The 26,104-nt window shown below is 34.8% G+C and overlaps 1 protein-coding gene across 2 annotated transcripts in view; it reads right to left on the bottom strand.

The window, feature by feature from the left end:
• Cds (CDP-diacylglycerol synthase) overlaps positions 1-26,104 on the bottom strand; it is an 83,186-nt gene that overhangs the window by 35,846 nt on the left and 21,236 nt on the right. For both annotated transcript variants that reach the window (XM_069837748.1, XM_069837740.1), the window contains 4 exons: positions 12,533-12,629; positions 8,001-8,177; positions 3,914-4,116; positions 1,270-1,426 (listed from right to left, as the gene is read on the bottom strand). In XM_069837748.1, coding sequence (XP_069693849.1) covers positions 1,270-1,426; positions 3,914-4,116; positions 8,001-8,177; positions 12,533-12,629 — 634 coding nt within the window. The remainder of the gene's footprint in view (positions 1-1,269; positions 1,427-3,913; positions 4,117-8,000; positions 8,178-12,532; positions 12,630-26,104) is intronic.

Raw genomic sequence — 26,104 nt, 5'->3', positions numbered from 1 at the left:
GCCACCTGGTTTCGCGGCCAGACGTGCTAACCGTTACTCCACAGGTGTGGACACTGTGCTGTATCACATAGGGATGGGCCGCCCCTGCACTGAGCGCACTTTACACGTGGCAGCAGCTGGATTAGGAGCGTCCATCTTCAACCAATGAAACGAAGCTACTGAGAGCACTCAGGAAGTTCCGCTAGCGCATGCGCCATGCCAGGACATTACTCTATCACGTACACGCAGTCGCTTCGCGCAACATATGGTTTGCTAGCTGTGGGACGAGTGGGAAAGTTACTTTATGGACGCGCCTCATATTGTTATGAAGGATCATGTAGTCATTCAGAAGAACAGAATGCTTTCTCTTGATACTTTCTCTATTTTTTAAGCATTATAAAGTACTCATCTGTGTTACTAGTTCGCCTATATTCTAGAAAATCTACAAATACACCCGAGTTCCAAATAGCTGGGGCCACCACGCTTCCTGCAGAGACTCTGCCGGTACTTTAAACTGCTTTGTCCCTGGGGAACTAGCAAGTTTCCATCTCACGTTTGGTTTCTTAGTGATAGAAGTGGAGTGATGGAATTATTTTATCAATAATAGTTAAAAACTATATCAAGGAATGATAGATAGTCTGTTGCGCACAAAATTCAAATCATGTGAAATAATAGTCGCGACGCTGTTATTCCCGGCGTGACTCCTCCTCTTTGCTTACGTCTTAGGAAGTGAAGGTAGTATCGTTCGCCATTTTTGTTCTTTCGTTCCTGAGCTACCATACAAGGAATCTATTTGCCACACCGTTAAACAGTATCATGTCGTAACTCCTATGATAATAAATCAAACTCACTCTAATTCAGCAAATAACGTCTTTGTGTGCTTTCTGCGAACGCCAACGAAAGAGCCAAAATGGCGGGCGATTATATTAAGTATTTATCGAGCCTTAAGAAATGAATAACTTCTTCCTTAGCGAATCACAAGACACACACGTTTAAATGTAGCCGACCTGCAATGCGATTGGCTGCCGGAAATTAGAGCGACGGGACTATAGTACTGAAACTTTGCACCAAATTTAAGCTTTTAACAACGTCATTTTGATTTGCTGGGTATGTAACCTTCCTTCTGAAAATTAAAAGTTGACTATACAGGAATGTGGCCATCTGACTAGAACAGGATTTTGCATTAACAGACAACTACACTTACAGCTTGATATACTTACAATTAATACTTAATTAAAGTCAGAAACAATTAATTTCTGCTGTTGTCAATTAATATAAACGTAAACTCACCAACAAACCAAATATGACAGTGGCTATACCACCACCAATAAATCCCTCCCATGTCTTCTTTGGCGAGAGTTGAATGAGAGGTGTTCTTCCAAAGAAGAATCCAAATACGTATGCCATTACATCATTACACACTATCATCGAGACTGGAACAATAAACCTAAAAAGGAAGCAAATCAACTCCTATACTACCAATGCCCTTCTTTTAATATACCAATTAATCATTACTTAGTTAATATAAATAAGCTACATAATAAAGCTCCTGATAATTATATATCATTTCAATGTACCGAAGTACATATGATATTTCCATGCAGATATTCTGCGTCATCATACGATGAAAGAGTAATGGAACGGAGAAAAATTCTCTCTGCATGGAAATATCATATGTACTTCGGTACATTGAAATAATATATATGATATGCGGCGCTCATTCCGTCAGATCCCGGCCAACTAGTCACTCATATCGAGTGCACCTCAGCACTTCAGTCCTACGTTCATAGACATCTATGACGTAGTGCAGAGGGCGGCCACTAGAGGGAACCCAAGAATTGGAGCTTCATCTGAGACGATTCTGTCCGATGCTGGGGTGGTATCTGGTGTGGCTTAGTGGATAAAGCATCAGCACGTAGAGCTGAAAACCTGGGTTCATATCCCGGCACCGGAGAGAATTTTTCTCCGTTCCATTACTCTTTCATCCTGATAATTAGGTATAAATTTTTTTAATCTTTTGGTAGCTATTTGACTTAGTGTCATTCACACAAGTGTCTCCATCTACAAGCGACGTGCTGAAGTTGTAGTTCTTTTTGCCACCATAACCCACCATCATCAGCTCCCACTTTACACATTGGTATGATGTTGTCTTTCAGAGAGACACAGGTATCTAGTTGAGAGCACCAGCAAGTGTCCATGGCAAGACAAACTCTAGAACCAACACTACACAAAAGTTGTTGCTGCTGATCTGGATTTTTAAATGCTTTTAGGACTTTATTTACTTTTGATGATATATCTGTGGTCTTCACTGTCGTATGCAACTATCAGCATGACTTTCACCCTAGAGAGTTCATATCGCACTTTTTTTGGACGTGATCCTTTGTGGTGCCATTCATTAGACTGAAGCTTTAGTTCAGGCTCGTATGCCTGTGTCCACGTCTCGTCAATGGCAACAATACGTTTCAGGAATACATCCCCTTCCTTGTGGTATCTCTGTAGGTGAAGTTGAGCTATTGCGTATCAGTGTTACTTCTGTGCTTATGTCAGGTTATGAAGAACCCAGCGTACTGCAATTTTTTTCATGTGGAGGTTTTTCTTCAGGATGTGCCACACAGTTTAATGACTAAGTCCAACCTCGATGGATAATTTTCGAACAATCCAGCGATGGTCAACAGCAAGGAGACCTCGCACTAACTCGTTTGTCACAAATGGACAGGTGATCTGTGTGAGCCACATGTGCCATCTCCTCTCGACCCATACGAAATGCACAGACCCATCTTGCAACATCATTGCCAGAAGCTTCAAGTACACCTTGATGACATTGGCGTGCATTTCTACCACGGGCTACCTCGATTTTTATTCACTATTGCTGCTCAAGTTTGGTAAACATGCTTTAGAGCAGTTAAAAATAGTGCTCTAATTTAACCATGCACAAAAACAACTTCTGTTGTCATAGCAACCGGTTTTATCATTTGATACATTGACAATATCTCCAACTACAATCATCAGTTGTCTCATATCACATGCGAATGTTGTTGTTTTCTAATGCCAGGCGTTTGACAATAAAGTCATGACCTCTTGCACTCCAATATTTTTCAAAGATATTATTATATTCGGCCACTGAAGCACAGATTTTGAGGTGTTCCGAATCCATTTCTTGATTTGAGTTGCACAATGGGCAGTTAGGGGACTGATATATTCCAATTCTATGCAGGTGTTTGGCCAAACAATCATGACCTGTTGCCAATCTACATGCAGCTACAGACGATTTTCGTGGTAAATCGGGAATTAACTGTGAATTATGATGCAGAGAGTTCCATTTTTTCCCTTGAGATTGTGTTATCAAATTTTGTTTGTTGAAGTCTAAGTATGTAGATTTAATCAATCTTTTCACATAATAATACATACATTTAGTAACAGGTCTGTAAGTAGCAGTGCTGCCCTTCTTTGCTACAGCATCTGCATTCTCGTTTCCCAGGAATCCACAATGGGATGGTATCCATTGGAATACAATTCTTTTATTGAATGATATTAATTGAGAGAGCATTTTATTTATTTCTGCTGTTTGAGATGTACATTACCCATTTCTGGCAGTGTTGCCACTACTTTATTTACAACTCATGTACCGGTATTACAATTTCAAGACTACAATTTATATATTATGGAAACCATTAACTGATGTTAAACATAATGTCGAAATTTAAAATTGAACATTATGTCGAAGTCTAAAATTGTCAAAGGAATGCAAACTGGCGACAATGTTTATTTGATTATAATCCCATAAAAGAACTGCAGAATTGACGGTCTTACTAATTGAGTTGCATTATTTGTTATCTCTGCTCAAGACGTACTCAACATCCCATATTTGAATAATAACATTTAAGCTAAGGTAATAACCATGTCACTTTAGCCATCATGAACAAAAAGTACCCACCAGATCAGACCCTCGAAGATATTCTGGATGATGAGATAACTCTGTGTTACAACAATAAGCAGTGCCACATGAGTCCAAGCAAAGAGGGAGAATTGCTTCATATAATACTTCTTGACTAGTGAAAGCACGAACCATACAAATCCCACAATGTACAAGCAGAATGAGATAAATCTGTGATACGTGATGAGAACCCGTAAATAATCCTGAAACAAGCCAAAATCTTATGTAGTTCCCTAGTCTAACAGATTTCATATATTAGCTATATTCAGTAAGGCATACAGTGCGGTTATTTCCTTGATGTCTGCAGAACTACTACAACTAACAGTGCATGCTGAGTGTTTAGTTGTTTTTTTTTTTATTTTATTGGGTTATTTTACGATGCTGTATCAACATCTAGGTTATTTAGTGTCTGAATGAAATGAAGGTGATAATGCCGGTGAAATGAGTCCGGGGTCCAACACCGAAAGTTACCCAGCATTTGCTCGTATTGGGTTGAGGGAAAACCCCGGAAAAAAACTCAACCAGGTAACTTGTCCCGACCGGGATTCGAACCCGGGCCACCCGGTTTCACGGCCAGATGTTACTCCACAGGTGTGGACCTGTTTAGTTGTGATTCATACCCATCTTCATGGTCATGAAACTGCACTCCATTCATAAGTGTGTTTTTATAATGTGAGTGAGATCACTAGTCTCTATTGTACAGTATATTTTAAGTGGTCAAATTATTTATTGACGTAATAATGGAAAACCTTAAAACACAATAGGGCAGAAGATATTTACGTAAAAATGTATATAAAGAACAATAATATGAAGACATAAGAATAAGAGGCTGATTTTTTTTTTTTAAGATTTTGAGTATGATATGCAGCGACTGCTCAAAAAATAATAGGGTCCATTTTCTTTAATGACAAAATCAACTTTTAAAGATATAAGCCACCCATTTTTTTAATACTACTAGTTACAGTAGAATCCCTCTTAACTGACATCAAAGGGACCAGGCTATAGTGAGGATCATGGAAGAGTAGTTCCTAAAAGATTAATTTGGATGTCTCTTCAGTGTTGCCAACTAATAACATATCACCAGGGAGGGTAAAATCACAATGCTATGTAATGAAATAATAATAATAATAATATAGTATGAACAATAACGATGTATTGCTTATTTATTTATTAACCACATCTCATCTTCACGTTGGGAGGTGTTTTCTAAATGGTTCAATAATTTGTGAAAGAGTAAGCCTATATTTTCCTCCTGGACCTCTCGCATATTATGCTGGTAATTAGTGGATTAGTATGATCTAATATTAAAATGTATTTTGTCTGACAACATGAAATTCATTGCTTTGACTTAACACTTTATAATTCATGAGACCTAATCAAAAAATGTATTTTGTTTGATCACGTGAAATGATTAGTACAAATTCCGAAAACAGAATATCACTTTGAAATGTGTAGCCTACTTAAAATACTTACTCCTAATAATGTTGATATTCTCGTTATAATTGTCATCTTTCTTCAGTACGTTATAGGCCTACATATTAATTATAACCTCGTGAAGTGTAAGTACTTCACTTTAAGATCTAAGCACAAAATAAATTAATTAAAATGTCAAATATACCTCTGTCCATTAGCCACGTGCATGTTTCATAAGTTATATCTTATTTCATTACACTTACCTAATATTGTGTTGAATTGGAATCACAACGTAACACAACTGATTAATATTAATACCAGTATTACTAATTAATTATTAATTCACAAGCATAGTTACTTTCAGTTCATCAGTTTCCTTCTACTGCAAACCGAAATTATTGCTGCCAACATAACAATTAAAAAATAACTATCAGTAGTTATACTGTCAGTACCCAAAATTCGAAACAAATCCGGTGAAAGAAAATTCAACCTAACAATTAGAAAATCACTATAATCTCCTAGCATAGGTGATAATAGGGGGAAAATGGTTAGGTTTCACCCTTGGGGTATTAAGTAAGCTGGTCGGATAAATTGAATAAATATATAAAAGAATTACCAGTTCGTATTTTATGATGCCAATTGTTGAAGCTTATTTCTCAATCACTTGTTGGTAAGTCATAATTAAATAACATAAAACTGTGTGGATTTTCTTCATTAAAACCCATCATACAATACATGCTGTGGCAATGTGGCAAATTTATTTTTTTTTTCGGCCCAGCCAAAAGTGATATTGTTTTGGTCAATTAATTGGGTGCCAATTACGAGGAATTTTACTGCATTATAGATGTCGACATGCCATCTTCAAATAAGGTTTTGCCATTTTGTTTATACAGCTGTGACTTCAATAAATGAAGTACGAAAGGGGTTTGAAAACAAAGTTATGAATATTGGATTAAGGCCGTTACATCCCTAATTTGATACTCCTGTGATTTTTCTTTGTGGATAAGGTTGAAACGTAATCTCCACGTCTTTGAGGAAAAAAAAAAAATTGTGTTTGGAGGAAGATAATGCATGTTTCAAACGATCTTTACTGTGTGAACAACAATTTTTTATAAAGATGCCAGGAATATGTGCATGCAAGTGGGCAAAATTGCTAGCAATGTGTGTTGATATTGCATCCTATGTTCCCTTATTTGCCAGGCTCATGCAATCAGTGCTCTTGGAAGGGTGACTCGAACTACCAGCCTTATTGAAGCTGTTGGCATAGTGAGATCAAGGAAATAATCGTCCTGTACTTTTATATTGCAGAGATCATTGAATATATGATGATGTTGCTGTGATGGAGATATGATGGAAGAGAAGGTGGTGATGATAAGAGATAGAGGAGGAGATGATGATGGTGGAGGTGACAGTGGTGCCGTAATAGTGAAATAGGTGTAGTATGGACACACATTAATCTGGAGAAAATTTAATTCATATCTACAATTGCATTTCATATGTTCATTCTAACTACCTTCTTTGAAACTCTTCCATTTGAGTAAGTACTGATAAGTATCTACTAAAATATGTGCATCTTTGTATTACTCTACTATATGCAATTTTTTTACTATATGGAAGAATCACTCTCTACCCAATACAACAAATTTACTTTATCTAAAGGGTCATAATTTTATATTTTGCAGTCTACATCTACTTTTACATAGGTTGGATAAAAAGTAATGGCAACACTGCTGTCACGTGACGATGGTGCATTCAAGAGTTGCCAGCTGTGTGGACATGAACAAGGACTGTTAGATGAGTTAGTGCAGCCAGCGGCGACAGTACTCTGTCAATCTACTGCAGTGTGTAGATCGTTCACTTTCATAGGGATAGTGCAAGCGAGCGCCCTAAGACCACGTTTACAAAACTAGAGCAATGTTCTTGGATCAAAATTGAAGTGACACGAGGTCGTAGTGCACAAGAATGTTTTCAGGGACTGCATGAAGCATATGCCGATGCAGCGTTGTCATATCGCACAATGGCACAATGGGTTAAAGCGTTCCGGGACGGCCTTGTTGCACCAGTACCAAAGAGAAGGTGACGACTTTCTTGGATGAAACCTGGATTCGCTCGTATGAACCAAACTTGAAACACCAATCAAATGAATGGAAGCATCCCGGTTCTCCTCGTCCAAAGAAAGTGCGCCCTACACAAAGTGCTGTGAAGGTGATGTTCATTGTGGCGTATGACATTGATGGGGTAATACTGCACCACGCTGTACCTCCAAGGCAGACGGAAAACGCGGACTACTGGAACATCCACCGTACTCACCCGATATGATCCATGCGATTACAATCTTTTCACCAAAATGAAAGAACCACTGCGAGGGACTCGGTACAATACCAGAGATGAACTTATCTGTGCTTTAGGGCGAAAAGGTAATAAATAAGGGGGGCGAATATATAGAAGGTACGTAAATATTGTACCACTGTGAATAAAGCCATGTCAGAAATATCGAACTGTTGCCATTACTTTTTATCCAACCCTAGTATTTTTCAGTAACAATGTGATAATATACAGGACATCACTAGAAATTACTTAATTTCTACATGTGAACTGTAAACAACAAGACAAGGAGACTTACATACTTAATATGTGGTGTAAAAATGATAAAAACATGAATTCTGTTACTTACAGTTCGATTAATGACCACTCCAAAATAATCAACAAGACTCTCCCCATAGAAGAAATAATTTGAGGTTATAAGAAAGTACCACGAGAGAGATCTAAACCATGGCAAGCCATGAATCCGATACACAGCATAGCCAATGTTGATAATTTCTTCGAAACATTTCACCTGGACAATCAAGGTCTGAAAAGAAAGTGTAAACAGAAACAATAAATACACATTCTTCAATCTAATGTATTTATTTATTTATTATGTTGCTAATAATTGTAACATAACATACAATATATACAGAAAAACTTCAGCTCGTCCCTGAAAGAGTAGAACTCGTGCTCAGGGGCGGATTCCTGAATTGAAATGAATAATTATACAATTCAATCTGTCTTATGTCTACTATGCAATTATAGTATATAAATTTAAATGAGCAATTTTTCAATTTTTATAAAATCCATACATAACTTTTTAAATTTAATACTAGAACTATTAGAATTGACAAGATTAGGATATTTAAATATAAATTTGTTATATATTCTTGGGCCTAAATTACTACCACAGTCTACTATATACAGTCACGAAGCTTGAGTTTTGAGTGTGCTAGAAACAATAGACTGTGCCGGTACTATTTTGAATTGCCTGTAATGAGGCAATATTAGCGATCCTAGTGGTGAGCAACTATCTAATGTTTGCATATTTACTACGTATTGAGTTTCGTGACTGTATATACTAGACTGTGTTACTACTATGATTAAATACTGTAACAGTGTTGCATTTTGGTTCAAACAATCTTAAAGAATTCATACCTTTTGTTTCATAACTATGAGAATACAATTCAAAATTATTTCGATTTTTATGTATGCATTTTATTAATACAATATAATAAATTTGTCTTACGTCAAGTACATTGAAGTCTAAAAACAAATTTTGAGATGGAAAATCAATAGGTTTATGAAGACTTATTTTAATTCTTTTCTTTTGTAATAAACAAAGTGGTTTAAAAATCTTTTGGAGATGAATTTTAAGATTAATTTATTTTTCTTAATGTTCATAAGGTGACCGGTTTTTTAAAACAACAAAATGAAATTTTTCATATTTTCTTCTAGGGAAAGAATGGGACAAATGGGAAGGCAAAATGTACAGATTGAAAAGTTGTTCGTAATAAAGACTTATGTTTAAAAATAGATAAGTCAATACTGTGTGTAAACAACTTACATAATTGATGATACGCACTGAACCAAGCAGTCCTTTAAAACAGCATTCATTGATATTTTGCCCATGAATGATGTTGTTGTTGTTGTTATTGTTTAGTAAACTGTCTGAAGACAGGTCTGAACCTTACAAGTGATACCAAGAAGACATGAGTCAACTAAGCCAGGAGATAATGGGGTAGGGTGGCCAGTTCCTTTCCCCCTTCATTGCATACATCGCCAACTAGTTACATATTACACTAATCAGACTTCAAATGTACACAAACAATTGTTCTTCCTCTGACACATATCGTCAAGTGAGATGTCCTGATAAAAGAGTTACGTATCAGCCAGACCTCAATCAGTGGATGGCTCATGAACGGATCTTCTTTAATACTGCTTTTTATTGCACAGCATTTTGTAAAGTTTGACATAGGTGAGACTAAAAGTTCACCTTATTAATCAATATAGCTTTTAAAGTTTGTACTGAAAGAGCATTCCGGTCAATTATCCACAACAATTCATGTAAGAAAACAATCGCTCAATGGGAGCATTAGTTCCAGGTAAACTTCAATCAATATTTTAATAAAATTTGAATGTTAAAATATGGACTGGCACTCTAACCACTGAGCTACGCCAAGGCTCAATCACCAACACCGGATCGAATTTTTCTCCTTTGGTATTTTCCCTTCATATAAATTATGGAGACTTGAATGTAATATAGAGTTCCTGTGGATAGGTTACAAGCCTGTCGCACAGTAGTGCAGTGGTAGGGCTGCTACCTTAATAGCCTTCTGGACAGGCATGAAGTTTGCTGGAACTTCTCTTCCCGTAAATATCTTATGGCTGAACCAAAGTGGCAACTATGCATTGACCTGCTATATAAACATACAGTACTAATTTATTTTCACAAAAATCGAATGAATTTTATAACTGAAAAACATATACATAACACCAGAAGAAATGTCCCAACTCATTTGGCAGAACCTAAATGCCACACTACAGCTGGATTAAGACACAGTAGGAATTATGGACCAAGACTACACAATTCAGTATTGAAAAATAATCCAGACCTAAGCAATTTACACATTCTTAAGTTTAAAAATAAAGTGAAAATGTTTGTATGATATTTGATAAATTTTATTATTATTTTAAGTGTTCTAGCATTATATGTTACTAATATTTATTGTATTTATCTGATGCATGTAACCTATACGATAAAACATTATAATAAATATAAATAGATAATTTTCTTAATTAATAACAGTGTATATCTCCAATAAATGATTTCTTAGCTTCACCACAGATACACTTGATTGTACTTGTCACTATCTCTGTCACTAGAGAGGTTTTGAAATTTATATTTTCCCCGCCATTCAAAAAATATTTTGATATGATACCTCTTGCACAAAAGGGGAGATCTATAACTGAAACTTGATTAATATAGCCTATTTCAGTATTATTTGTATTTATCCTGGTAATAATGAACAGTTTGACTCGTAGACATTTTGTTTTTACAGCATTAACTTCCCAGGATTGTACGAGAAGATTTGAAGAGAACAGCAGTTACGTAGACTTTCAGCTCCCCCCTACTACCATTAATGCATAACAAAATGTCAATACGGCGGTTGCTGTCGTCTGCGATACAACAAACTTTTCTGTTGATTTTCGAGTTCATTTTTTCCCTGTTTATTATATGCTTATTTAAGTTGTGTTAACTCTCGCTAAGTGGTTTTATATTTTATTTTATCCGTCCTAGTATTTATTTTATTATTGTAAATATTTTTGTTTTATTACTATTATTATTATATATATTATTATGATTATTATTATTATTATTATTATTATTATTATTATTGAATTAATTTGTATTACTATCTTTGTATCATCTCCATCACGGTTATTCTATTATTATTATTATTATTATTATTATTATTATTATTATTATTATTTTTATCATCAACATTATCACAGATCTCTGTAAAATTTATGTAGACTACTGGACTGTACCCGAGCACGAGCATATGCTCATTTCGGGTATCTATTTCATATGTATCATTTCAAATGTTAAATTGTGAATAAATTTGAAATTTGAATTTGACCTTGAAGTGAATATTCAATTGACTCTGACTTTAGTCATGATATTGAAACTGTGTAGGCCTATAGCTAATTTAAGTATTTGTCAAACTGATAACTTTTTTAACAAGTCTGTAATTCAGATAATCTAGAGATTAATAATTATGAATAATGCATTTACACTATACACATTGTATTTGTCAAAATTTAACATATCAAGTGATTAAAACTTTTCAGAACAACACTGCAATATGAATTAATAAAGCACTCGGTAGCTATCTTCAACAATCATTTACATATTATATAATATTCGAGATTCTTAAGCGAAACCTAACAGGAGAAATTTATTAAATAAAACTTTGTGAATTATTGTGTATCTCATATTTTTTTACAGATTAAAAAACTGTAAGTTATTCTGTGTCTTAATGGCAAGCCCACTTTGAGCCAGAATGAATGAATGAATGAATGAATGAATGAATAAGTAAACAAATAAATAATCTATGGTAAAAATACTGCTCTTATCCGTGTTGAAGGAGTATATTACATTAAAGAAGAATTCGAAGCCATAAAACTGTTGCTCTAATGCTTACTGAAGCCAATTACAATCATACACACAACTTGTCACCTTCGTGAATATCGAGAATATTTAGAAAACCATACCTTCTGTGATTGCAATTGATACATATAATCGCGAGAAATATTTGTATTTTCATTAAGTTGGAATTAAAGCTTTTCTTGCAGATTGTAACTGTGATGGATATTCGCAATGTATTCATTTTGCACATATCTAAAATATAACGTAAATTTAAAGAATGTAAGTGGTGGCCTTCTTTTTAAATTCCTGGAAGAATGCATCCTTTTGAGACCTTGGTGTCCCACTTTTCTAACTTTTTTTTTTATGCTTTTCTCGTCAAATTCCACTGTGGTTCCACGACATGTTGTCCTTCCCTTTTTAATTTTCTGCTGAAGAAAGCCATGTTAATGATTTTCATCACAACTTAAAAAAAACTACTCTCAGCTGAGCAATCAATATGAAAACAATGAGTTGTCTGTCTGTGGAGATTTTAAGATTACTGGACTATTACTTGGTCAGCAGGCTGGTTTTACAATACATACTTGTTTCTTGCGTGAATGGGATAGCAGAGCTAGGTCAGAATACTGGGAAAGGGATCGCATATTTCCATAAAGCCCTAATATATTTCTCTGAATTATGTAAAAAAAGCTCAAAACATGAAAAAGGAATATAGTGATGTCTTTAAATGATTATTAAAATACACTCACCGTCACCATGAGAGCCAGAGGTCCAGCTGAGATAAGCAGGCAGAACAATCCTATCATAAGCCATGTAAAAATTCCACGAATTACCCAATTCCGCCATCTGCATTACAAATAAAACAAAAAATATTAGTAATTCTACCCACCTGTAAGATAACAGCATACAAGTTCTTTACAAATACCACGAGAGAAAATGTTTGGTTGAAAATGTATTAAAAACACACACAACACAAAAAAAAAAATCACACACACACACGCACATGCACACACCAAAATTCACTTTCATTAGTAATTGATTAACTAGCGGACTTACTCGTGTTAATTATGTAAGTTTGTGCGGCTTACAGCTGTTTCGGTGCTTCGTCACACCATCCTCAGAGCCTACTAGATCTCGGCGTCATTTCGAACTTCTCTGCCTGTTATGTGGGTGCGTTTGATTGTTGCAATGTGTTGAAAAGTGGAGTCAAATAGTGTGTGTGTGTGTGTGTGTGTGTGTGTGTGTGTGTGTGTGTGTATGTGTGTACTGAAATTGATCTGTGTTGAGAATTTGATCACAGGTCAACACAGATCAATTTCAGTACACACACACTATTTGACTCCACTTTTCAACACCTTTCAACAATCAAACGCACCCACATAACAGGCAGAGAAGTTCGAGATGATGCCGAGATCTAGTAGGCTATGAGGATGGTGTGACGAAGCACCGAAACAGCTGTAAGCCGCACAAACTTACATAATTAACAAGAGTAAGTCCACTAATTAATCAATTACTTATATTCACGTGTTAAAAGTAGTATACGCAAGATTCAAAATGGATCACTTTTATTGTTTATGGGTGTTACATATTAGTACTGTTCTGAAGATCGAAACAATACAATTTGCATGTACTGTATCATGCCTTAATTCAGTTTATGTAAGTACTCTACAAAATACCAATATCATTTAAAAGCTTCCTTTTGTTTGCAGCAAATATGGTTGAAGATACAACTAAGTTTCTAATAATGATATGGTATTTTCCTCGAATAGAGCAATGCAAACGCCATTTGCAGCTAATAAATATGGAGCATGTTTAGTTAACAGTTCAAAGAATGGTTGGAACCTCGTAAGTGACATCAAAAAGGCACCATTCATGAGACAATCGAGCCAGTAGATAATAGGGTAAGGTGTCCAGTTCCTTTCCCCCTCCATTGCATACATAATACCTTTATAATTATTGTACAAGAAGCTTGTATAGCTAAGTAAGATGTTTTTGATTTGAATTAGTTACAATCAAATTTACTTGTTAAGCATTTGATCACTTCATGCTTTTGTGAAATTGGCCCCTGAAAGTACATCTACAGTATCATCCCTAAGTATTTATCTGTTCCTTCCAGGTTTCAAACTCATAGTTGGATTTTCTATAGCACGTGATATTGAAGGTTTCCATTTATGAAAAAATCGAAAAAAAATGATCTAATTTTCAAAGGGAAGATACTTTGAAATGTGAAGAATTCATGTAGGACGCTAACTGACTTGAAACTACATTATAAAATACCTAAAAACCGGAAAGAATTGATTGATATAGGTAACCTAAAAGTGATGATTATTTAATATATGAAATAAAGAGACAGAACACTTCAAAATGAATGAGAAACGCACATTTCACTTCACTTAGTATATGCAAGGCATACCAAAAGCCTAAACTAACCTAACCTAACATAACAAATTCGTATATGCAAGGCACACCAAAACTCTAACCTAATCTAACCTGTCAGATTCATATACGCAAAACATACGAAAAGCTAACTAACCTAACCTGTCATAGATTCTCGCACTGTAGAATTTAGAAATATGCAAGTTTAAAGTTTCAGTGTCATGTGCTAGAAAAGTCTCGTAGTTTTCTTTCTATTATTGGTGCTTTAAATGTCCTCTTTGTATTCAAACTAATACTTTTATACATCTTGATTACACAACTTTTAACACTGTATCACTTCGGAATATGTGTGATAAGAACTTTCTTGTGTTAAATATTATTAACGTACCTTGTTAACATGTTTCGACCTATTTTCGGTCATCTTCGGAACTGGTCGTTGTTGGTCTTGGTGCCTCGTGTTTCCTGTGTGGGTGTGTTCGAAGTGTAGAGTCAAAGAGTGTATGTGTTTTGAAATTGAATTGTGTGTTGAGAATATCGTTGGGGTGTGTTTTCGTGTGTCTGTATATTTCATATTGTTCTAGTGTGTTGAGTTTCTGACTTTTTGGTTGGATGTGCAGTATTTCCATGTCTGTGTTGATGTCTCTGTGGGTGTGGTTGGCATTTGTAATGTGTTCTGCATATGTGGAGGTGTTTTGTAATTTTGTTATGGCTGTGCTGTGTTCTTCGTAACGTGTTTCAAATGATCTGCCTGTCTGTCCTATGCAGAAATTGTTGCAGGTGTTACATTTGAGTTTGTACACGCCTGTGTGGTTGTATTTGTTTGTTTGTGTTGTTTGTGTGTTGAGATGTTTTTGTAGAGTGTTGTTTGTTCTATATGCGATGTTGTAGTTTAATTTCTTGAATGAGGTTGCAATTTTATGTGTGTTTTTGTTTTCGTATGTTAGTGTGATGTATTTTTTGTGTTCTTGTGTTTGTGTTGTATTATTCTGTTTTTTGTGGTTTTGTTTTGTCTTACGTATTATGTTGTCTATTATGTTGGGGTTGTATCCGTTTTCTTGTGCTATGTATTTGTTTGTGTTTAGTTCTTCGTTGTAATCCTGTTGGTTCATTGGTATGTTGACTCTACACTTCGAACACCCCACACAGGAAACAAGAGGCGCCAAGACCAACAACGACCAGTTCCGAAAATGACCGAAAATAGGTCGAAACATGTTAACAAGGTACGTTAATAATACTTAACACAAGAAAGTTCTTATCATACATATTCCGAAGTAATAGTTTTAATTCATAATATGCCATTATATTATGTTTGTCATTGTGGCTATGTGAATAGTGCACACTCTTCCCAACCAAGCAGTACGAGGTTCGGTTCCTGGTATGGTTAATGGACGAAACTTATCATCTGTCCACAAAGACCAGGTGTTTGTCTATTGTCTTGCGATTGTGTTCGATATCTCAGAGGTGGTCCTCCATGACACCAAGCCCAGGACTAAGGATGCCCACATTTGTGAGAAGTCTAGTTAATGATCGAATGAATCTCTTTCCTCTACTCACAGTGGTGTGTAAGTCGGATAAAAGGGGAAGTTACAGTATTTAGAGTAAGAAAAAAATATTCCATTTCCATTATTTTTTTACTTTTGACTTTATTATTTGTTCTGTTCCTTCCTATTCACTATCTGTATTAGATTAGATATTGTACTGATGGTTACATAATATATTCGTGACAAACTGCAATATTTTACAAAGCAGTATTATGTAAAGTTAGCGGAAGGAGATAGGGTAAACCGGTATCTATGATTATCTACAACAGTCACGGCAAAGACGGTATTGTTTTCTAACATTATCTTCACCATTGTTTCAACGTTATTATGTTTTCGACATGAGTTATTTCTTTCTTTTTACTAGTAGTGGACACTTGACTGTTCGTCATTCATCACTCATATGAAGCCAGTAATTATATAGATCAATTTACTGACAAAGTGGTTGCCCAAGGTGCGCCACAGGAGGCTGGTCTACTGTACACCCACGATGAGATGAGATGACATGATAGAGATTTATTGGAACATCACAGGGGAACCGGAGGAGCTCCCAGAGAAAACTCTGGTGTTAACTGGGCCATGGGCTTGCCCAACACAAGTTATATATCGGTATCACAGGTATGCTGAGGCTTAATCCCTAGTCCACAAGATTATAAGTCCAGCACTCTAACCACTAGACCACCATGGGAGCTATAATAATAATAATAATAATAATAATAATAATAATAATAATAATAATAATAGTAATAATAATAACAATAACAATAATAGTAATAACAATAGTAATAATAATAATAATAATAATAATAATAATAATAATAATAATAACAATAATAGTAATAGTAATAATAATAGTAGTAATAATAATAGTAACATTAATAATAATAATAATAATAATAATAGTAATAATAATAATAGCCTAACAATAATCAATAAAATAATAATCTCAACTTAAAACTAAAGAATATTGTATTCTGAAGTAACTACTGCATTCTTTAATAATAATTGAATAAAGAAATGCAACGACTGGTAAATAGATGTTTTTTTCAATATGTGCATACCTAATGTAAACAATATGTCCAAAATTTTTCTACCAAAAGCATATGGGTTCCAATATTTCGTATTTAAAAACTTTTATGAAAGGAAAATTGATAGAATTTTAATATGTGTGTTGTGTGTATGTGTATGACTACAACATTACGGTAGAAAAAATATATACATATATATCCCACAAGGGTAGTTGCCCTTCAACAAGAGTTGACATAAAACACAGCATACCAAAATGACAAAAATGTTATTATCATGATTATATTTTTAAAGAAGCTACCCTTGTGAAGGTAAAAACAAATCACTTCTGACAGTAATCGCGAGATGGCAATCACAGTAAACCAATTAGCACCCAGTGTGTCTTAATTACTTACTGGCTTTTAAGGAACTCGGAGGTTCATTGCCGCCCTCACATGAGCCCGCCATTGGTCCCTATCCTGAGCAAGATTAATCCAGTCTCTACCATCATATCCCACCTCCCTCAAATCCATTTTAATATTATCCTCCCATCTACGTCTCGGCCTCCCCAAAGGTATTTTCCCCTCTGGCCTCCCAACTAACACTCTATATGCATTTCTGGATTCGCTCATACGTGCTGCATGCCCTGTCCATCGCAAACGTCTGGATTTAATGTTCCTAATTATGTCAGGTGAAGGATGCTATGCGTGCAGCTCTGCGTTGTGTAACTTTCTCTATTCTCCTGTAACTTCATCCCTCTTAGCCCCAAATATTTTCCTAAGAACCTTATTCTCAAAAACCCTCAATCTCTGTTCCTCTCTCCAAGTGAGAGTCCAAGTTTCACAGCCATACAGAACCGGTAATATAACTATTTTATAAATTCTAATTTTCAGATTTTTTGACAGCAGACTAGATGACAAAAGCTTCTCAACCGAATAATAACAGGCATTTCCCATATTTATTCTGCGTTTAATTTCCTCCCGAGTATCATTTATATTTGTTACTGTTGCTCCAAGATATTTGAATTTTTCCACCTCTTCGAAGAATAAATCTCCAACTTTTATAGTTCCATTTCGTACAATATTCTGATCACGCGACATAATCATATACTTAGTCTTTTCGGGATTTACTTCCAACCCTATCTCTTTACTTGCTTCAAGCAGAATTTCCGTGTTTTCCCTAATCGTTTGTGGATTTTCTCCTAACATATTCACGTCATCCGCATAGACAAGAAGCTGATGTATCCCGTTCAAAATAATAATAATAATAATAATAATAATAATAATAATAATAATAATAATAATGATAATAATCTCAACTTAAAACTAAAAAATATTGTATTCTGAAGTAACTACTGCATTCTTTAATAATACTTGAATAAAGAAATGCAACGACTGGTAAATAGATGTTTTTTTCATTATGTGCATACCTAATGCAAACAATATGTCTAAATTTTTTTTACCAAAAGCATACGAGTTCCAATATTTCGCATTTAAAAACTTTTATGAAAGGAAAATTGATAGAATATTAATATGTGTGTTGTGTGTATGTGTATGACTACAACATTACGGTAGAAAAAATATATACATATATATCCCACAAATTATTGAGGATCATCAATGTGGTTTTAGGTGTAATAGATCAACTATTGACCAGATATTTTGTATTCGACAGATAATGGAGAAAAAATGGGAGTATAAGGGTACAGTGCATCAGTTATTCATAGATTTCAAAAAGGCATATGACTCGGTTAAGAGAGAAGTTTTATATGATATTCTTATTGAATTTGGTATCCCCAAGAAACTAGTTCGATTAATTAAAATGTGTCTCAGTGAAACGTACAGCAGAGTTTGTATAGGTCAGTTTCTGTCAGATACGTTTCCAATTCACTGTGGGCTAAAGCAAGGAGATGCGCTATCACCTTTACTGTTTAACTTTGCTCTAGAGTATGCCATTAGGGAAGTCCAGGATAACAGAGAGGGTTTGGAATTGAACAGGTTACATCAGCTGCTTGTCTATGTGGATGACGTGAATATGTTAGGAGAAAATCCACAAACAATTAGGGAAAACACGGGAATTTTACTGGAAGCAAGTAAAGAGATAGGTTTGGAAGTAAATCCCGAAAAGACAAAGTATATGATTATGTGACAGGAATATTGTACGAAATGGAAATATAAAGATTGGAAATTCATCTTTTGAAGAGGTGAAGAAGTTCAAATATCTGGGAGCAACAGTAACAAATATAAATGATACTCTGGAGGAAATTAAACACAGAATAAATATGGGAAATGCCTGTTATTATTCGGTTGAGAAAATTTCATCATCCAGTCTGCTGTCGAAAAATCTGAAAGTTAGAATTTATAAAACAGTTATATTACTGGTTGTTCTGTATGGTTGTGGAACTTGGACTCTCACTTAGAGAGAGGAACAGAAATTAAGGATGTTTGAGAATAAGGTGCTTAGGAAAATATTTGGGGTTAAGAGGGATGAAGTTACAGGAGAATGAAGAAAGTGACACAACACAGAACTGCACGAATTGTATTCTTCACCTGACATAATTAGGAACATTAAATCCAGACGTTTGAGATGGACAGGGCATGTAGCACTTATGGGCGAATCCAGAAATGCAGATAGAGTGTTAGTTGGGAGGCCGGAGGGAAGAAGACCTTTAGGGAGGCCGAGACGTAGATGGGAAGATAATATTAAAATGGATTTGAGGGAGGTGGGATATGATAGAGAATGGATTAACCTTGCTCAGGATAGGGACCAATGGCGGGCTTATGTGAGGGCGGCAATGTACCTCCGGGTTCCTTAAAAGCCAGTAAGTAAGTAAGTATATATCCCACAAGGGTAGTTGCCCTTCAACAAGAGTTAACACGAAACACAGCATACCAAACAGACAAAAATGTTATTATCATGATTATATTTTTAAAGAAGGTACCCCTGTGAATGTAAAAACAAATCACTTCTGACAGTAATCACGAGCTGGCAATCACAGTAAACCAATTAGCACCCAGTGTGTCAGTGCTTATAAATTGTCTGCAAACCATTAGTGGTTTTTCATGTGTAGTTTGATGGGTTAATATAAATTCCAATAACCTAGCGCAAATCTTGAATGGCCCAAAGACAACACTTCAAAAGTTGACAAATGAGAATTGACAAGCTCCGATTATCTTGACAGTTCTCAAGGTCGAAATGTATAACGCTACCTGCTACTGTCAATAAATCTTCGAGCTGTTGACAAATTTATTATTAAACAGCTGTTAAAAAGACTATGCAAAACTTGGAAACAAACTAGGGTCATTCCATGAAGAGTGGGACATTTCATCAAAATTTTAAAATTATGAGACAAGGTGAAAATTTTATTGTAACCATTGCCTACACCGTGTGTTTCCTATTTACAAGGATATTTTGGTGGGAAACTGTGTTCATTATGAAACTTAGCTTCAAGATATCATCATCAATTGCTGTTCTTTTTTTCATGCGATTTTTAGTGATTTTAAGGTCAGTATTCTCTTATCTTATATCATGATATAAGTAAACTCTTTTAAGGTTTGGCTTCTCTAAAGTCCTGAGTTATACAATATAATTGGTAACTTTATACTAAGATGGGCATTATATATTTTTTTAAATACTAGTAATTGTATGATTTTTGCCTTTGCTTTTCATTTTATAATGTGTAAATGATATATTTCAGTGTCTTCTTATAGTCCCGTCTCTCTAATTTCCGGCAGCCAATCGCGTTGCAAGTCGGCTACATTTAAATGTGTGCTTCTTGTGATTCGCTGACGAAGGTGTTATTCATATCTTAAGGCTCGATAAATACTTAATATAATCACCCGCCATTTTGGCTCTTTCGTTGACATTCACAGAAAGCACACGAAGACGTTATTTCCTTCTCAATTATTTGCTGAATTACAGTGTGTTTGATTTATTATCATACAGTAGGAGCTATGACATGATAATGTTTAACGGTGTGGCAAATAGATTCCTCGTATGATAGCTCGGCAACGAAAGAACAAAAATGACGAACGATACTACCTACCTAGACTTTATAGAGCCTTCACTTCCTAAGATGTAAGCAAAGAGGAGGAGTCACGCCGGGAATAACAACGTCGAGACTATAGCATAAATTGTACTTCAAAATAATTTTCCTACTAAGTAATTCTGACAAAGTATTATGAGTGACAGAGCTGTAATGTGAGTGACACAATTACAGCAGATTTTTCATAATTTAAACATATTCTACAGTAATTTTATTCCCACTCAGTTATCACTATTATATTGTGATGTCGAACAGAAAAAAACCTTATCTTTCCAGTTTTTAGAAACGCAAAGTTTGCCATTATTGTGTTTGCATGTACTTGTCTTGTAACGTGAGTGACAGTACATTTAACATTTTTTTTCCTTTTTAATAAATTATGACTTCTCAAATAATTGTACACTTATTTTCACCCTTTCTACTGGGCAATGAAATACTTTATCAAATGAAAATATACTAATCTGTCCTTATTCTGCTTGTTTGAGGCTTGAAAGTAATGTAATTTTCCCTAAGATAGGTTACTAGCCTTATCGTTAGGTAGTCCAGTAGTGGGGCTGCCACTTTTAGCCTCTGGACAGGCTTGTAATGCAGCATTTCCTCTGCAATACCTCGAATAAGTACAAAATTTCAATTATCTGGGTTGTGAAATATCTTATCAAAATGAAAAAGATGTGAACAAGAAAATTACCAAATTTACACAAATTCTAGGAATAATAAACAATGCATTAAAAGCTAAATTAGTACAAAAATCTACAAGAATAAAAATATATATAATACACTAGCATTACCCTCCCTTTTATATGGAAGCGAGATTTGGACATTGAAGAAAAAAGACATGAACAGAATCAAAGCAACGGAAATGAAATTTTTCAGGAGGACAGCAGGATATACTCTTTTAGACCGAAAAAGGAATGAAGAAATTTTAGAACAATTAGAAGTAGAGTCAGTAGAAGAAAAAAATCAGCAGATACAAATTCAATTGGCTAGATCATTCAAGAATCCCAAAAATTATGATGCAGTATAAACCTAGAGGACATTGTCGACCAGGACGACCTTTTAGAAGACTGCTAGATGGGGCCGAAACAGGTCTACAGAGGCCTAATTCGTGAAGGATGATGATGATGATGATGATGAAATATGCTAATAATATCGGGAACTGTATAATTAAGAATGTGTGGTGAGAGTTGTTACATTGTAATGTGAGTGACGGTGGAATGTCCCAATATTGCCTACTGGCTATGATCTGACAATTCTTGTAAAACATGTTTCTTAATAAAACGGAAATATTAGCTTCGAATTCAGATAGTGAAACTTCAAACATTCAAAAAATTTTCGTGAGAGTTTGAAAAGCAGGTTTATAAGAAAGTAAATTATAATAGCTCGATAGTTTATTGTGGTTCTTGCTTTCAAAGAGACCAAGAAGAAATGTCTTATGCAATTCTTTCTTTCTTTCTCTTCTCATCCCCGAAGATTTCATAATGCATCTAGAAATTATGATCAAATCACTTTATAAAGGCAAATTCATTCTCAGTAATTACTCTTATGACATCACATGATTTGTTATGTAAATATATTCAGCTTGAATCAATCGAATGGAGTTCAAGGACAATATTCCATGAAAAAAGCTAAGATTCATGCATTTAAAATAGGACTACTACTGTCATAAAGGTTATAAGTTATATCCCTTTACTACATCTCACAAACAAACTATAATTTTCAATTTTCTTGTTCTTCTGTACAATGAATGCAGAAAATAACTTTGAATCTAGTTCTCTTTTTATTATCAGAATTTTTGTCAGCCCACATACGTTTCTGTCTGAATCCAATGATGTAGTCCATACATCCTTAAATCTCTGTTCTCTACAAATTTTCTCATTCTATCTACCCACGTGTTAATGCCTCCTTTTCCACTAAGAATTCCATTTTGTTTTCTGATTAACAATCTTACTGTCCTGCATTTGCTAATGTGATAATGCTGTTCTATTTCCAGTAAAATTTAGTTATCGTTTGACTGTTTATCTCACTCGCATGTGAAGTCCTTGCAGATAATGTTGAATTCAAACTTTTACTGACTAAGGTGACTATGGATTGTACAGCAAAATGTATCTAGTATATGTAATTTTTGAGTATTTTCCAGAAGAAACTCAAAACAATTATGACAAGTCAATATGGAAACTGATTTTTTTTTTTTTTTTAGACAGTTGCGTTCAATTAGCTAAAATTAAAACAAAATGAAGGAAAGACTCGTTGAAATATGTACCTACTGATAGACTGTTGAAATTATTGTATACGGAGCACAAACCAGTTTTGGATCAAAAGGATGCATGAATATCTCGAGCTTAGCAAAAGAAGCTTTTAAATGTTTGATAGTGTTTACAAACTCATATTTATGTATGTATTTATTAACACTACAATTGGGTATACTACTTACTACTTACAGACCTGTTACTAAATCTACGTATTACTCTGTGAAAAGATTTATTAAATCTACATACTTAGACTTCAACAAACAAAATTTGATAACACAATCCCATAGGGAAAAAATGGAACTCTCTGCATCAAAATCCACAGTTAATTCCCGATTTACCACGAAAATCGTCTGTAGCTGCATTTAGATTGGCAACAGGCCATGATTGTTTGGCCAAACACCTGCATAGAATTGGAATATATCAGTCCCCTAACTGTCCATTGTGCAACTCAAAACCAAGAAATGGATTCGGAACACTTCAAAATCTGTGCTTCAGTGGCTGGTCATGATAATATCTTTGAAAAATATTGGAGTGCAAGAGGTCAAATGACTTTATTGTCAAACGCCTGGCATTAGAAAACAACAACAACAATTGGGTATACACCCGGTGGCAGTGATATATAATATACAATAATTACAATTACAGAAATAAAATAAAATAAACGTAAATCTATAAATATTAGATGCAATAAACCTAGGACTATAAATAAAAACTATTATATAATAATGCCTACGATAAGCAAAAGTAAATCTAACTTGTAAGTACTTCTATTTCACCCAACTATTACCAATTTAAATAATTACATATCACCTTAATTAATTACCAACTTAATTACATATCTTAATTAATTACATATCACCCTAATTTATTTACATATCAACTAAATTACATATCATTTTAATTAATTACATATCAACTTAATTAATTATATTATATCAATTCAATTAGTTACATGACACAACTTAAATAATTACACTGCACCTCCAATTACATTTTCAGTCTAATCTTCTCAACCTTTCCTTAAATGTAATGATTTTAAGAGGACCACCCTGAAAGATTGCCGCAGGTAAGCTGTTCCAGTCTACTATTGTGAGGTTAACAAAGGAAAATTTTGCCACGTCCATTCTTTGTTTTCTACATTTAAACTTTCTAATATGATCAGCCCTTCCTAAGTATGATGGTGTTGCTAATCTAGGATTGATATTGGTCCATGCTTTGTGTCCCATTTGTGCCTTAAACAATGCGGTAAGTCTGGTTTTTCGTCGATTTGATTTGAGAGGTTCCCACCCTAAATCTTTTACTATCTCCTCACCATGTCCCTTCCCCATTATGCTAATTATGATAAAATCAATTTCTAGTCTATGATTGCCATCATAGCAAAAGCGAGCAGTTTGCTTGAAATTGAACATAATATCAGTGTGTATCAGATTTGAGTAGCTACTTTCTCAAAAACAGACCCATTTACCATATTAATTGAATACCCCCCCCCCCCCCGGAATAAGGGTATATGTTGCATGGTTTCCCTATGTACTTATACCCTTATTCTGAGGGAGTATTCAATTATTTTTTACTTTAATAACAACTGAAACATTTTCTTTATTTTATGTTCAACACTCTTAATTTCTGTTTCTAATTAGAAGATATATTTACAGTATGTTAATAAGGCGTTTTTGTTTTATTTTTTTAAGTCATCTAACAATCCTCCTCGGCTATTTCACGACCCCTTCAGGGAGTAGCCACCAACACTTTGGGAATAATTGTTTTAGAAATGACTTCAGCTTATGAGAATAAGCATGAAGTCAATTTTCTACTGTATCTCTCTACGAAAATGTATTATGTGCATTTGTATGTATTTATCGAAAACTTTTACATTGTAAAGAATTGGTAGAACAGGGAAAAATTCTCTCCAGCACATGGACTCAAACCCGGGTTTCCAGCTTTACAATATGGAAATGCAGAATTACTGCACTGAAACTCCTTAATTATGTACTTCAGTACATCATAGTATCACCTTTACTTTTTAACTTTGCTCTAGAGTACGGCCATTAGGAAAGTCCAGGATAACAGAGAGGTTTTGGAACTGAAAGGATTACATCAGCTGCTTGTCTATGCGGATGAAGTGAATATGGTAGGAGAAAATCCACAAACGATTAGGGAAAACACGGGAATTTTACTGGAAGCAATTAAAGAGATAGGTTTGGAATTAAATCCCGAAAAGACAAAGTATATGATTATGTCTCGTGACGAGAATACTGTACGAAATGGAAATATAAAAATTGGAAATTTATCTTTTGAAGAGGTGGAGAAGTTCAAATATCTTGGAGCAACAATAACAAATATAAATGATGCTCGGGAGGAAATTAAACACAGAATAAATATGGGAAATGCGTGTTATTATTCGGTTGAGAAGCTTTTATCATCCAGTCTGCTGTCAAAAAATCTGAAAGTTAGAATTTATAAAACAGTTATATTGCCGGTTGTTCTTTATGGTTGTGAAACTTGGACTCTCACTTTGAGAGAGGAACATAGGTTAAGGGTGTTTGAGAATAAGGTGCGTAGGAAAATATTTGGGGCTAAGAGGGATGAAGTTACAGGAGAATGGAGAAAGTTACACAACACAGAACTGCACGCATTGTATTCTTCACCTGACATAATTAGGAACATTAAATCCAGACGTTTGAGATGGGCAGGGCATGTAGCATGTATGGGCGAATCCAGAAATATATATAGTGTTAATTGGGAGGCCGGAGGGAAAAAGACCTTTAGGGAGGCCGAGACGTAGATGGGAAGATAATATTAAAATGGATTTGAGGGAGGTGGGATATGATGATAGATAATGGATTAATCTTGCTCAGGATAGGGACCAATGGCGGGCTTATGTGAGGGTGGCAATGAACCTCCGGGTTCCTTAAAAGCCAGTAAGTAAGTAAGTACATCACAGTAATTTGTACATTATGCTTTGATAGCAACACAAAATTGATAAAAAAAAATTGGTCGTGGTGGTGGTGGTAGTAGTTGTAATAGTCCTAAGTCATAGGAGTGGTAGTCACAGTAGTAATTGTGTAATGACAGCAGAAGTTAGCTATAGTAATAATAGCACTGCAAGTAGTA

Source organism: Periplaneta americana, chromosome 1, assembly GCF_040183065.1.
Source record: "Periplaneta americana isolate PAMFEO1 chromosome 1, P.americana_PAMFEO1_priV1, whole genome shotgun sequence".
NCBI classification, from domain to species: Eukaryota; Metazoa; Arthropoda; class Insecta; order Blattodea; family Blattidae; genus Periplaneta; species Periplaneta americana.
The sequence above is the reverse complement of the archived record's forward strand: the minus strand, read 5'-3'. Positions and strand labels throughout refer to the sequence as shown.